The sequence below is a fragment of the Podarcis tiliguerta genome (assembly GCF_965153285.1).
Source record: "Podarcis tiliguerta genome assembly, chromosome: 3".
NCBI classification, from domain to species: Eukaryota; Metazoa; Chordata; class Lepidosauria; order Squamata; family Lacertidae; genus Podarcis; species Podarcis tiliguerta.
The window spans coordinates 48306613-48322416 of NC_139536.1; the positions used below are offsets into that span (position 1 = coordinate 48306613).

Consider the following 15804-nt stretch of genomic DNA (forward strand, 5'->3'; position numbering starts at 1 on the left):
GGGTCCTGAAAACCCATGTGTCAAAGGCTGAGGTAAAGAGGTAGGTCTTCTGCATTCACCAGAATCTGTATGATGAAGGTACCAGACAAACCTCTGAGCGAAGGGAATTCCACAACTTAGGGGCGGCCACAGAGAATATCCTATCTTGGACCACCACCACCCTGAACTTCTGAGGGTGGTATAACTACCAAGAAATTAGTTGCAGCCCTACATAGAGTGCACTGCAGTAATCCAATCTGGAAATTACTGGAGCATGGACTTCCGTGGCCAACTCATCTCTGCCCCAAAGGGGCCAGAGCTAGCAAATCAAATGTAAGTGGAAATAGGCACTCCTAGCCACTGATGCCACCTGGGCCTCAAGTGACAATGTTGGGTCCAGGAGAAACCCCAACTTGCTCATTCAAGGGGAATACAACCTCATCCGGAACAGGCCATCTTCCCACCTCCTGGATTTGAGAACCTGGAACACATAATACCTCTGTTTTTTCAGGGTTCAGTTCCAATTTTTCCTCAGAGTCCCTTGGAAAGAGGAGTTGGCCATTAAACCGCTGTGGGAATTGTAGCCTTGTGAAAGTAATAGGGGTCTCATAGCAATGTTCAGTACCCTTAAACTACAGTTTCAAGGATTCTTTGGGGGAAGCCATGAATGTTAAAGTGGTATGATACAGCTTTAAATGTAAGCTGTGGCCTAAAACATAGTCAAAGCATTTAGAGAGCAATTTGTACTTGGCACTGGGGATTTTTCAAAATTCAGTTTCAGTTTCAAAATTCTCCATTTCACATCAAGATTGTCCTTCTCATATTAGTGCAGGTGACTGTTTAGCTGTACAGTGGTACCTCGGGTTACATACACTTCAGGTTACATACGCTTCAGGTTACACACTCGGCTAACCCAGAAATAGTGCTTCAGGTTAAGAACTTTGCTTCAGGATAAGAACAGAAATTGGGCTCTGGCGGCACGGTAGCAGCGGGAGGCCCCATTAGCTAAAGTGGTGCTTCAGGTTAAGAACAGTTTCAGGTTAAGAACAGACCTTCGGAACGAATTAAGTACTTAACCCGAGGTACCACTGTAGTGGAAAAGTCAACTGGATTCCTTAATAGCAAACCACAATGCTCCCCCCCCCCATGAAAAGTTTCTTGGAAGTTCAACACCAAAAAGCCTCATTGTGAATGTTTCATTTTCAAGGCCCAAGTGCCCTTGGTCACACCAATGCCCATGTGTTCTAACAATCCTGTTGATTCAAGGATCTGGAGCCACTTAGAGCTTTATTTATGGCCTTGGTTTGAATCACAATTAAAGTGAGCTTTTCCGAATGTTTGGGTTTGTAGGCGCCATCTAAATGTGTCCCTCAAGTTGCAAGGCTTTGATTGTGCTTTGTTTCCCTCTGTTCAGCTACCTCAGTGGTCCATCTTAACTGTTGTGTGTTGTGGAACCCATCCAAGGTATTAAAAGGGACACAAAAGTTATGTGCTAGGGGTGGGAATGAACACACAGACACAGTAAGGCTCCCCAAAATGTTCAGTAGCTAGAAGCAGAAATGCCTAACGGAGAAAGAGGTGCTCTTTTAATTTCTTCAGCTGTGAAAGAGAACTTTCCCCTTTTTGCTAGGGTCGCCAGTCCATCATCTTAGAGGAAACCAGAACAAAAAGCAAAGTCATATAAACAGCATCTGATTTTTTACTTCTTTTTGTGGTTGAAAAATCTCCAGTGCCAAGTGCAAATTGTTCAGCCTTCTTACACAGTGCGAGCAGAATAAGGAGGCAGGCAGGGTGGAAGAGGACATTTAAGCACCCAAGGCAGTTTAAAAATAAAGTTTAAAAATAAAGAAATTCCGCGAGGGACCATTGGCCCCCATCAGGAAAGCTTCAGGTCTTCTACTTGCAACAACCAACATCTCACTCTACCTAATGGAGAAGATGGCCCATACCCCACAAGTGTCCCAGAAAAAAGGGGAGCATGCCATTTTCTCATGCAAGAGCACGGTGGCCATTTTGGGTGCCATGATTTTGCGACAAGATCTTGCCCTGAAAATAGCACTTTTGGGGGCCACAATCTTGCATGGCACCCCAAAACACACATTTTTTTTTTAGAAAAAGGTGCCAGAATTCACCATAAATGCTTCCCTCATTCTCTTATAATGGCAATGACACTCACCAGAGAGGTTCTGGAAGTCTGCTGAGTTCCAGCTGGAAAAAAAGCCCTGATAGTAGTAGCAGCAGCAGCAGTTGTAGCAGTAGTAGTAAAAATAGGCCATTGGTTATACCAAGTCAAATGGTTGGCCCTTCTACCTCAGTATTCTTTCCACTGTTTGGCAGCAGCTCTCTGCAGTTTCCGACAAGGTTTTTACCAGGGACTTCTCTGAGCAAAATATGTGCTAGGGCCCTTTTCTAAATTCATGCCATGAACTACAAATATTTACATACGGAAGCTGGCTGCAGAAGCCGCAATACATGTGAAAATCTGTGCATCCTCCTCTGAAGAATTGGCTAACTAATATATTGAGGTGGGGGGGGGCAAGGTAAAGTAAGCTTAGAAGAGGACCCTAAGTTGAAGTGTTTGGAAAGCGCTGCCTTACATTCTCAAGCTGGTTCTAATCTCCCATTTGAAAGACAAAGGCAGAATTCTTGGCAGGCGAAAGGGCATTGCAAGCATGTTTGAAGAGATGTGAAAATGTAATGTTGTAGTTAGAGGACTCAGGTCTGCCTTTGAAACAAGGACAAGAGTTTGGGCTTGCCCTACGTGTGCTGTCTCTCTAAAGCTGATACAAATGTTGTTATGTGCATCTTGCTTCCCACCCCCAGCTCCCAAGAATGCACCCGTATCTCTCGCCTTGCAATATGAACAACAGCCCTCAGCTTTCACTTCTTAAAACGTTCCAGGTCTCTGCGGTTGCACAGAAAGTTGAGGAACAGATGATTCTGCGTATTTGTAATATTTATTTGTGCTTATTTATAATATTTAGGGATTTACTTGTGCTGTTTATGAGTTGTCTCTGACAGAAAAACAGCCAACATCTGTTTCTCAACAGACCACATCAAGCCCCCTATAAACCAGGGATGTGGAGCATGTGGTCCCCTAGATGTCATTTGACTACAGCTCTCATCATCCTTGATCATTGGCCATGCTGGCTGGGCTTCATGGGAGTTGGAGTCCAGCAACATCTGGAGGACCACGGGTTCATCATTCCTGTCCTAAACATCTCTGAACAGCTACTTGGCCTGTTTTCCGTCCTTGATCCTTCTTTACTTCTCCCGCTGCCACCACCTTCTCTTCACAATACTGCACATGTATGCTGTTGTTGGTTTAAGCCATGACACAAAAGTAAACAAAATGGTGAAGACCATGGGCTTCCACAGACATTCCCAAGCTTCATTTTGTTTCAGATATGGTGGCCATTTAAAAACAAAATGTGTTACCTGTTCACGAAGGAAGAGCCACAGCTCCAGGACAGAGCATGTTCTTTGCAAGCAAAAGGTCCCAAGTTCAGCCCATGATCTTGGGAAAGATCTGTGATTTGAAACCCCTTGTCTCGGTGGAGTTTATACTGAGCTACATGGACCAAAGCATTGAGTCAATATAACACAGCTTCCTACGCTCTACACTGTGATGTGTCCAGAACTGAGCAGTAGCAACCCAATGTAACAGACTCAACAGCTTAGGCTGCAATCCTATACCTACATACCTAACAGTAGGCCATAATGAACTCAAGAGGACTTGCCAGGAGAAGGGCCACAGCTCAACAGTAGAAACCCCAGAGAGCTGCAGCCAGCCAGCACAGGCTAGCGTTCCTCGCCTGCTGTGGTCAGGGATGATGGGAGTTGTAGTCCAACAACAGCCAGTGACCCAAGTTTAAAAAACACTGGTATAGGCAATACTGAGAGAGATGGAGTAATAGCCTGATTTCTTATGAAGCAGCCTCTTATACTCCTATGCTTCAGAAAGCGAAGAAAAATAACTCAAAACGTCTTGCTTTCCCCATCTTGTCATTCTTGAGCTAATTGCATGAGTCTGAGAAGCCAATTCATGCTTTTAAAGAATGCTGAGTCAGCAGGATTAAGCATCCTGCCTGTTTAGAAGATGAGTGGTTCACAACTGCTCATGGGTCACCGTGAAGTAGCTGAGATCTCACAAAACTAATCAGGATCCAAGCCTTGAAAGATGACTCTTGATTTGAATTTTTTAGTCTGGTGTTCCTTACGTGAATGCGCCTAATTTTCAAATTGCAATGGCCACATTATATATAAAATGTGAACATTTGCTACGGCCCCTCCAGGTACTGTTAGGCCTTGACAGCAACCCCTGCTGCTAGCGGTGTAGCCCTAGCTTCTATCGCCAGCCCTATCTTTATCTCTAGTGAATATGTCATTGCCTTGACTGGAAAGAGGCCAGTTGAACGCTGTCCCTACATTTACAAAGAATTATACACAGCAGATTTGTAATGCTAAAAAAGTATCCTATGCCATAACAAAGTAATACAGCATGAAAATATTCCAGCCATTTATGCCAAGAGTTATAGAATATTATATCTCATACTATGAGGTTGCTTCCAGGGCTGTGAATGGGCTTTTAAGAGACCTTGGCAAATTTCTTTCTGAAGTTAAGATCTTGTGGTGAGTGTGTGTGTGTGCATGCGCAAATGTTTTGACATGGAGAAGAGGAAGAAAAACCAATTGGAAGATAAACAGCTAGGTTATCTTCAAATCTAGAGGCTCCTTATCTGGACAGACTTTTGAGATAAAGTAAGTCTGTGATAGGTCCAGCTTCATTTCCCCTCCAAATACAAATTATGCTGCCAAAGTTTCTTCTCAAGCTTTCCTGTGGCCCAGCAGTGTTCTGGGAATTCGCTTTAGTTTTAGATCTCTCCCTTCTCCCTCTTTCCCTCTCTCAGATAGGTTGCTCATTCTGCAGTGAAATACTATGCCAAGATAAAGTTAGAAAAGTACTCTTTAAGTTAAGAAAGCAAGACTGGGTAAAAACATGAAGCTGTTCAATAGTGTGACTTTTCCACCAGGGTGTTTCCACTGAGGCTGTGGGCTGCAGAGGGAAGATGCAGCTAGAGTAAAAAGAAGACAGTGGTAGAGAACCAGAAACATAGTTTCATTCAGGGATGGGGGAGATATTCAATCTAGTTCCCATTTAAATGTAAAGGTAAAGGGACCCCTGACCATTAGGTCCAGTCGTGACCGACTCTGGGGTTGCAGCGCTCATCTCGCTTTATTGGCCGAGGGATCCAGCGTACAGCTTCCAGGTCATGTGGCCAACATGACTAAGCGACTTCTGGCGAACCAGAGCAGCGCACGGAAATGCTGTTTACCTTCCCACCGGAGGTACCTATCTATCTACTTGCACTTTGATGTGCTTTTGAACTGCTAGGTTGGCAGGAGCAGGGACCGAGCAACGGGAGCTCACCCCGTCACGGGGATTCGAACCGCCGACCTTCTGATCAGCAAGTCCTAGGCTCTGTGATTTAACCCCTGCAGTTTCCAAAACAGGACATGAACTGAACCACGGCAATCCTAACAAATACACGCTTCTCCAAATTTTACACTGCTGTTGTCCGGCCAAGTAATATGCATAAAAATGCATGTAGCAGTGAAATGCAAAAATGCTTTACAGAAGGGGAAATTGCTTTGCAAAAGTGTGCACACTAGCAAAAATTGCAAACAATTTTTTTGCTGAAATGCCGATGAATTTTCATAAGGTCTTATCATGGTGAAAAGATCATAAATTCATGTGGAGAACTGAAGACTGGAAAAATGAGAAACTGAGGGAAACTGACAGATTCATCCATCCCTATCGATAACTGCCCTTTATCTTTAACCCTGGCAACAACAGACCCTACACATTGCTTTCCATAACTGCAGGTTCCTCCACCTTCTTCACACAAGTCAGTGGAGCAGTATTTGCCTTTTCTAGAAAAAGGGGAAAGGTGGAGAGAAACCGCATCTGCATTCAAGAGGCATGTTCTGTGGCTTCAGCTTGAGAACCATTGTTCTGTGCTGAACTCGATACTGAGTCCTAACAGGCCACACACTGTTTTCTGACTGTACCTAAAGAAGTACAACACAGCCATATCCATAGAGCAGGATTCCTAGAATGGGCCTTGGGTTGCCCCTGATTTGCCATACATGCTCAAAGAAAGCTTTGGAATTGGATCAATTGGAAGTGATCGATCCTACTTCATTTTTAAAAAGCTGTAAAATCAGTGCTTATAGCTCATTCAACAAAGGTTCAAGAAGAACAGTCTACAGCCACTTCTACATTTCCAATTCTATCAGAGCCATCGAAATGATTTCCATTAGAAGATTAGGTGTGTGCATAAACTAGGGAAAGGTTTCAGGCCAGTCATAGGAGATGCCCTTACTGGATGGGCCGGAACCAATCTCCCATAGGAACCTGCATGTTTTCCAACAAGACTTTGGAATGCCAACAAAAGACTGCTAAATATAACTCAAATGAAATGTCGTGCCACTCTGAATATGATGGACTGATGCAGTACTGGCTGGTGGTGAGCTAATCTGACCCTCCCATCACTGTGTTTTTAGCTGTGCCCACCCCATGCTGAGCTCGTTCTACACCAGTGTGGTGTTAGTGGTTAAGAGCGATAGTCTCGTAATCTGGGGAACCGGGTTCGTGTCTCCGCTCCTCCACATGCAGCTGCTGGGTGACCTTGGGCCAGTCACACTTCTCTGAAGTCTCTCAGCCCCACTCACCTCACAGAGTGTTTGATGTGGGGGAGGAAGGGAAAGGAGAATGTTAGCCGCTTTGAGACTCCTTCGGGTAGTGATAAAGTGGGATATCAAATCCAAGCTCTTCTTCTTCTTCTTCTTCTTCTTTGCCCTTGCCCTTGCCCACCCACCCCCCTTGGTAAGCAAAGCAATGTGCCACATTTTGAAAATGGGAGAGAAGCTCAGCCTCGCCAGCTCCTACTGAACTAAGCTTCTTTCTCCCTTTCCGCCTACCTGCAGTATCCATTAACAGCAAAGCAGGGGGTAAGTTGTTTTGATCCATCTTATTTCCTGCATAAAGCACTGGGAAGTCAGAGGAAGGATTAGTAGAGAGGGGATATCCATCCTTCTCCTACACCCTCTAATCTCGCAGAAAATTAATTATTAGGGAGAAGGGGGTCATAATCATCAATATGAGTCCTGTTTGTCATCACTCGTCATTTTCTAGTGTTCAAAAGGAATGTGTTGAAATAAATTTGGGAAACAAAGCTGTTTCATGGCACCAAAAATACAAGCACTAAGATCTATGTTTCAGCGAGAAAATGTTGAGCTTTCCCCAAATAAAGTATTCTTCTGCTCTTAAATGGTTGCTTTTAAAAAAACATACACACACACACAATTTTTCAAAATGCTAAGTGTAGCTTCATGCTGTACAAAGGAATATCCACTCCAGCTAAGCAGTGATGTCTATAAAAGCAGCTCCTATGTAAGAATTCCATGGTCGGATGACTGGAGACTGCACACACAGGTACATTTAGACAGGAAGTGTCTAATGTGGACCCCTTTCCCAACCAGTAGTATACATAGCAACACATATTACCATCTACACCAGGCTTCCCAACCTGACGCCCTCCAGATGTTTTAGACTACAACTCTCATCAGCCCCAGAAAGCATCTAGGTACACTATAGGTGCGCCATGAATATTCAGAGTGTCCCATAAAATGTAAGGCAAATATCATTTTCATCATGTGTGCACCTAGCATACATGCTTCAAGAAGAACCAGAAAAGGCCCTACCTCCATCACACTATACCTGTGTGATGAAATGAAACAAACCCAGCACATAACGGGGAACATGCAAAGTGTGTACATGAGGATACCATAATATGTCTGGTTCATATGTGGCGTGTGCACTGTAGCAGAGCACGAGAAGTGTCTTCTACATTTAACTTTAGAAGAATTCCATCATCACTCTACCGCCTTCACCATCATGAGAAGTTAACCGAGCTCTGGTGAGTGAGACAAGATTGAGGATTCCCTTCTTTGGCTGCTGGAGCCACAGATGGGAGAGGCAGTGGTGGGCGCTGGGGTCTCAAATCTCAGTGGTGCCCCTTGCAATGCCAAAGTTCAGCACCCCTTGCCTCTCGCCTTCCATTCTGCATCATAGTTTTGGCACCCACTGCACACACCCAAGGCTTCACACCTGAATGATCCTTGCACTTTCCCCAATCCAAAACCTGGAGAGAAGATTGTCTCTGGGTCTCCTGGCTTTTAGAACTCCAAGCACCCATCAGGCAGGAAAGGCCACATGCCTTCATTGCCCCTCTGAGCAGGAAGGGAGCAGCAGTGATGGGTTGGCTTACCTCTGCACCTGCTAGAACACTGGAGCTCGGGTACCAAGGCAGAGAGTGCCCACCCTCCTACCGCACACCTCAATGGCTCTGTACCAGTGTGGTTCATAACTTCAAGCTGCATTTCAAAGAGGCAACAAGAGGTCACAAACAAGGTAAAGGTAAAGGACCCCTGGACAGTCAAAGGCAACTATGGGGTGCAGTGCTCATCTCGCTTTCAGGCCATTTGTCCACAGACAGCTTTCCGAGTCATGTGGCCAGCATGACTAAACCACTGCTGGTGCACGGAGGACCATGACAGAATCCATAGAGCACAGATACACCATTTACCTTCCCACCATAGCGGTAGCTATTTATCTACTTGCAGTACTATGCTTTCAAACTGCTAGGATGGCAGAAGCTGGGATAGAGCAATGGGAGCTCACAATGTCATGTGGATTCGAACCGCCGACCTTCCGATTAGCAAGCCCAAGAAGCTCGGTGGTTTAGACCACAGCACTGCCCGCTCCCTCATCCCTTAAGGTCAAGTCCTAGTGATGACACATTTTTTCTTGGCCATCAAACCCATCCAAAAAAGTGTTGACCCTGAACCTTCAAGCTCAAACCCACAAAGCTGAGCATTTCTTCCAGCTAGTGCTTTTTCCAACTGCGTGTTCCGCAACTGATTAGTAAACAATCTTATTTATAGCAATTGATGTATGCTGAACTTCTATTGTGCAACATGCTTCATTCACCACCCCTTTTTTTTACTTGATTTTGTATCACATCAGGCCTGGAGTGCAAGGTCACTATGTATCCCTTTATTGTTCTCTTTTGCAAAATGCGGTTTTGTTCTCAACCCTTGGCCAAGGTGTCTTCCCTGCCCCAGAGTTACTACCAAACATCATGTTTGCTGCTATCCCCCATGCCAGAAGAGGCTGGATTCAAAGTTTGTTAGATATACTTAGCTGTAAAATGCTCCAGACCATTTGGAAAGAAAGGTGTTAGGAGCTGTAAGATTATATGGCTAGCATAAAACAGCTAAATATTGGTTAATGACAACCCACACACACACACAAAAAGTTAAAAGAAACTACTAAAGTAATATAGTAGTGAAAAATGACTGTGGTACGACTGCAAGAGCAAGCAGATAATTCAGGGAGAGAATTAAGCTTGTGCTAGAAACATTATTGTTGTTGTTGTTGTTGTTGTTGTTGTTGTTGTTGTTATTATTACCTCTGCTTTAAAGCTGAGCTTTAAAGGTGATGTTACAGCTTGCTGGGGATAAAATACACTTGACTTAATGTGATCTGCACTTGCAGAAGTCACACACTATAAAAGTTATTGGAAGTGAATGGTTTCTTTTAAAGTTTTCAATTAGTAGCTTTTAATCAGCAAATTATTTCCAGGAAACGGCACAGGGGGGGCAGGACCCCTTCTGAAGAATGCCAGGTATGAGTGACCCAGCCGGTCTCACTTTCACCCCCACCAAACTTATCGCAGAGGGAACATTTACTATGCCATAGAAATGTTCATTTGCTGAACGGCTAAGATAAATATGTCCCACTTTACTGCTTCCATAAGCTGCATGTGTGTCATAAAGCTCGACCTAAGAGCACAACCCTCCACCTCAAATACTTCAAACAAACCAGCACTAAGGGGCCTCGTGAGATTTTTAGCTATTGCTTAAACCTAGCTGCAAGGAAAATGTTTGAGTCTTCAATTATCATTTTCAAATCATTCAAAGTCACCGAGAAGACTGTGCTGAACTTTTCCATTGCAAGATTTGGCTAGGAAAGTGGTTATGGCTTATTTGGTTTTCCTAATGAATGGGCTCAGCTGCCCTTCATACACAGAACCCAATGTGTGGATCTCTGGCCTGTGAAATGTAAACAAGGGTCACTGCTTGATCTTATTTATTTGTGTATTTACTTAAGACATTTATATCCTGCTGTTCTGCAAGCGTTAGGCAATTCACAACAAAACCACATGAATTAAAACAAAACCCAGTAAACACACACTATATTGCCCCCCGCAGATCCCTTTATCCAGGTGTACAACGTGCATTACTGACCAAATGACCTCCCTGTTTTTACTTCTGGGCAGCTGCCCTTCTGCGTTTCTCCAGCGGCTGGGAATTGTTTGAAGAGGTAGACAAGAATCTGCTAGGGAGCAAGTACAGTCCTCCTCCGCTGCAGGGATGGGGAAGCTGCTATGACACTCCAGATGCTGTTGGACTACAAGTCCCATCAGTCCCAGCCAGCATGGCAAATGCTCAGGGATGATGGGAGTTGTAGTCAAGCAATCTCTGGAGGGCCACAGTTTCCCATTCCTGTTTCAGGGCTTGTTCACACTTCTGTTCGCCTAGAAAGCATGGGTCCAAGCAGTTTTCCATATTCTGTTTGCCCTGCTGCTTTCGCCAGGAAAACTGCCTCTTTAGTGCTGAATCAGAGCAAACATCCATCTGCGGTACACCCAATTGACATTTCATAGAACTGGAAGGGACTGTGAAAGTCATCTAGTCAAACCTCTGCAATGCAGGAATCTTTTGCCCAACATGGGGCTCAAACCCACAACCCTGAGATTAAGAATCTCATGCTGTACCAACTGAGCCACAAGTCAATCCAATTCAGCAGTAAAGATTGGGTTTTCCTGGGGGAAAGTCTGAATGAGTGTAATATGAGGCAAGACTATAAATGTGTAAAATAAAAGTGAAATATAACAAAAGCACTGAGGGAAACCCATTATACATTAGTCACTCTTTGACAAAATAAACTGGTGGTGTGTTGTTTTTTTAATTTCACTATAATATACACACTCTTTGGAGTGGGATAAGGATTCAGGGAAGCTTCTCCTGAAGGAAGGAAGACCTGACTCATGTTCTGAGAAACTTATTGCTACACCCCTCAATCCTGAGCCATCTGCACTTTGCTATTCTTCCAGCACTTTAATAATGATTTACGAGGTAAATGAGATCAGGTAGATTGTTCAAGATATATTTGCTTAATTCAACCCCACAAAAGCACAGGCTCTTTACATGGAGGGAAAAGGAAAACATGAGTCAGGCTACGATGTAAAAGAGATAAACTAGCACGCTTAATATCAAGTACAGCAGTACATACACTCTTATTCACTCAGAAGCAAGTCCCACTAAATTCAATGGGATTTATCTTCATATAGATGGGCAGAGCATTGTAGCCATAGTATGAAATTTCCTTACGACAGAGAAACACAACTAAAGTTGGTTCCATTTTCTCTTTTTGGTCATGAAACAGTAACAATGCGCAAAGAGGTAAGCTACCAAAATAAATTGTGGCTGCCTCCATCAGACTTCACTGAGATTATATTTTAATCAGGTTCATATACCTTATCCAAGCAACAAGGCTGATGCCAGCAAGCCAAATTTAGAAATGGGGTGAGTATTTGTAAGGGAGAGAACCTCAAGAGGAACTGTCTCCCTTGACTGAATAGACTGGTCTATTTTTTCAGTTTCAACCAGCCTATTTTGAGCTGGCTCCAAAGTCAAATGGGGATCAAAAGGCCACTCCGTGCATCATTTCCTGTCAAATATGGTGTCCAACAGGAAATGATGTCATCACCTATTGCCCCCTTCCCCAAGGTACGGCTTCGTCTTTGGAAAACGTGGGCTGGTGATAGAGGGCAGAGCAGCAGAGGCTGGAAAGCTTGGAGAAGGGGAGCAGCTTGCACTTTGCATGAATTCATGACAGGCGGGGGACTCCTCAAGGGTCCCAGCCATACCATATATTTAATAGCACATGGTTTCCCCCAAAGAACCTTGGGAATCCTTAGCGAGCAACAATTCCCAGTGCTTTTAAGAAAACTACAGTCCCCATGATTATTTTGGGGGAGCCATGTACTCTAAGTGTGCTTTAAATGTATAGCATTGGGCATTAGTGGTTATTGACATGAGGAGACCATCATGACCAAGATTTGTTCTAGTGTTTGACCTGAACACTTGAACTAGGAAAGCACAGTCAGTTCTGGAGGCAAGTTGGAAGTGTGTAAATCATCCCTCCCTACAACACATTCATGCTGTTCGTATGAAGAGCTAACCAAGTAGTTTAAGCCAATTGTAAAACCAAGGAAGGCTTTCATTATAGGAAATGTTGGCCAGCAAAGGACAGCTGGGTGCCTACAAAATTCTGTTTCCTGGTGGCACAGCTACTGCCCACTTAAAGAAGGAATTGGGCCTAAAACATCACTGAAAAGTCATTTGAGAAAATGCAGCAATCAGGAGTGAGTCTATGCTCTCTTACGTGCACCTACTTGGGAAAACCAAGGTTTCTGCCTGCAGTCCTGGTCAAAAGGAAAACACTTCAGACCATTTGTTGAATTCCGGGTCCAGTGAATTCAATGAAACTAGGTAAAATGTCTGGAGAGTTGGCATTTAAAGGAATGAAGCAGAGAAAATGAGGCTGAAGGGGCCATAAATAACACATTGGATGCTATCCAGAGAAAGTTAGGCATAAATTGCTTTAGTCACATTAAATTCAGTAAGAACTGAGCTCACCATTAATGCTTAAGTTCCATTGATTTGAATGGAATATGTTTAAGTGTCACCAGACTTCATTGGATACTGCCCACTGGCAGTGATCCAACTGTTCTGAAGCTCTTTGTGTTGTGTGCAGGTTTACTTGTTCTCTTTCGTGGGCAGGGAAACACACTCTGCAAGATATTGGGGATTCCTATACATGCATAGAGAACTTCTTCTAATAGAATCAATCGGGACTTCAGATAGACCTCCAAACTGAAAGTGAGTCCCATTCATTTGTGTGAACTTTACTTCCAAGTAGTTCTGTACATTCACATTTGCTGTTAGGCTGAAATTCCAAGCTCACTTAGTGTGGAGTAAACTGCATCAGAATCTCTCAGACTGGCTTCTGTTTCAAGTAAGCCTTACTTAGGATCAATGTGCAAAACTCTTAACGCAGTGGCTCACACTCTCCCTTTTCCTGAAAGCATTTAGGAGTCTAATCCACCACTGACTGCCAGCAATTCGTAGGCTGCCAAACACAAACCACTTAAATCACCAAACTTGCATTCAAACTTGCTCAGCCCAAGCACCCTCAGCAGACCAAAACTGGATCAAGTGAAGATTTGGTAACTCAGGTATTTGGTGCATACAGCTGTAACCTGCATTGGCTTCAGTTACTTCATGTGTCCTGTGTACACACACAGGACAAAACGTTACTCCAAATTCATTAATGGAATTAGTCAATCCAGTTAGAGCTCTTCTCACTATCAGTCTAGAATCGTCACTGTGAATAAAAGATTTCATTATGCACAGGTATGCCTACAACAATTTCTGCTTGATTGTATCAACAAAAAAATGTTGTGTGAGCTCAGTTGTACCAATTTTGTGGAGACTGTCATCTTACCTGATCTTCAAATATGCACTCACACATTTGAAAATAAATCCTTCCTGATAGGAGACCCACACACTCCATCTCCAGACTAAGTTCTCATGAATTTTTGCATTAAAACTCTAGGAAGTCTCAAGCAAGACATACACAGTTGGCTGTTTCAGAAACGCCGCTAAGGAGGATGGAGACTTGACTGCACATATTTAGTGCAATACTGAGGACTAGAAGATTGCCTCGCTTTTAAAAAAAGCAAAAGTGGCATTTCCTCGCCTTTACTTGAGGGCTTAGAAATTTCGCCCCGTCAACATTTCATCAAGGTGCGTGCGTGTGTTTGTGTGTTTGTGACACACGTGTCCCTGAGGGTAGTACGGGTGGGTGGGAATCTACCTAGGTCTGGAACCTTGCTTTGCCAGATCAAGACACCTCTTAGCGCTAGAGTACAACGAAGCCAACTTTTTGCTCGTTCCTGGCTGCCCATCCGCGCTTGGCGCAGCGCGCTCAGCAAGTGCCTTTGTGGGTGGGAAGACAATGGCAAGCGGAGACGAGCGGCCTCGGGGAAGAGACGCAGGAGGGCGCTTTGCTGCCCCGGCGCGGCGACGCTGGGGAAGGAAAGAAGAAGGAGCCGCGCCTGCCTTACCGTGAGCGCAGAGAACTTCTGAGCCGGCGCGAGGAGCGCCAGCTCCGGCAGCAGCAGCCACAGCGGCAGCAGCAGCATCCTCGGGCGCCGCCGGATCGGGCCTTCGTGGCGGTGTCCGTCTGTCAGTCCCTAGTGGGGCTCAAGCCCTCCTTCCTGCGGGGGATTTCCCCTGGTGGGTCTTCTTCCGCGCCAATTCCCTCCTCAGGTTTGGAGAGGGGAGCGCGCACGCGAGACGAATCCGCTCTCCGCTGCGCCCCTGGGTCTTGCGGGTCCCGAACTCGCCGCTCTCCCCACTCCGGCTCTCCGCCTGTGGAGCGACGATCCCTTTCTCGTTGTACAGGAGCTGCCTGCTGCGGATCCCCGAATCAGATACTGTCTGCTGGTGGCCAAGCGGCTTGCTTTGCCCTCCCTCGGTGTGGAGCTGTCATCTGATGCTCGCCCGGGGAGCGAGCGAGAGAGCGAGAGAGCGCCCGGGAGGGGGGACTTTAAATAATAGCAATTAAAGAGCGGGGGACTTCCCTAATCCTCTCTTCTGTCGTCCTGCACCAGGCAGCAGCCTTGTCTCTGGCTCTGCAGGAATTCGGGATGGTTTGGAAGGAGGCGGCCGGAGAGATGGGGAAGGTGCAGTATGAACCTCCCAAGGTCTTATATACACACCCCTCTCTGCGCTTCCCTCTGAGCCCGGCCTCCAATGCCTCCTCCCAGACCTGCAGATCCTCCGCTGATTGATTGATTAACCCTCCTGACACCAGTTTTTGCTCGCCCCCTTCGCTGAGATTCCTAGCAGATTCTTTCGGGAAGCAGAATAACTAGCAAGAGTGAGAGAGCGCGAGAGAGCCAAAAAAGGGGGCAAACTGGACCATTTGAGGCGGTCACCAGCGTGCCGCCTGCAACCCTTTGCAAGAGGTCAGCGTGCGCAAAGAGGCAAGCGTGCGTTTGCTTCCAGTCCCGCTGCTGGGGGTTGTTGCAGATTGCGTTGCAAAAGAGGGTTTAAAAGGTGAGCGCCGGGCAGTTGGTGTGTTCCCTCGGCGTTGTTCGCCTTCCAGCTCTGGTGACATTTTGGGGCAGTTGCTCGGTAACTCTAGCTTTTAAGGATAAGCAAGAGGATTTGGTGCGTGCGTGTGCCTTGACGCTAAAGAGTGTCTTTTCGCTCTCTCTTTCAAACGCGGCATTGTTGGAATATTTCAGCCTTGGCCGGTCACTTGGCACAACGCTGCTGACACAAAACTGAAGGATTACAATATTTCTGAAAGCAAAGCAGACTCAGACGAATTTATCAAGGCTCGGGAAGCGCGAGAGAAATAAGAGTCTGCCTTGAGAATTAGCTTTGGTTTAATTTGTCGAATCAACTGCAACTAGTAAATCCTAGTATTCCCCAAACCTTGTTTTGCATCACACAGGATTCTGCCTTATACTGAAGGCATGTTCGTGTTACTGCCTATTCTGCATTCACTGCCCTTCCACTGCTGGTTTTCCAGCTAGATTCACACTAACTTAGGCTGTG

The 15804-nt window shown here is 45.3% G+C and overlaps 1 protein-coding gene across 1 annotated transcript in view; it reads right to left on the minus strand.

The window, feature by feature from the left end:
• The window catches only part of SMOC2 (SPARC related modular calcium binding 2), a 127345-nt gene extending 112085 nt beyond the window's left edge, over positions 1-15260 (minus strand). Inside the window, exon 1 of the mRNA XM_083434205.1 lies at positions 14301-15260. Within this exon, the coding sequence (XP_083290331.1) occupies positions 14301-14378 (78 nt within the window). The 5' untranslated portion in view covers positions 14379-15260. The remainder of the gene's footprint in view (positions 1-14300) is intronic.
• Between the last annotated feature and the right edge of the window lie 544 nt (positions 15261-15804).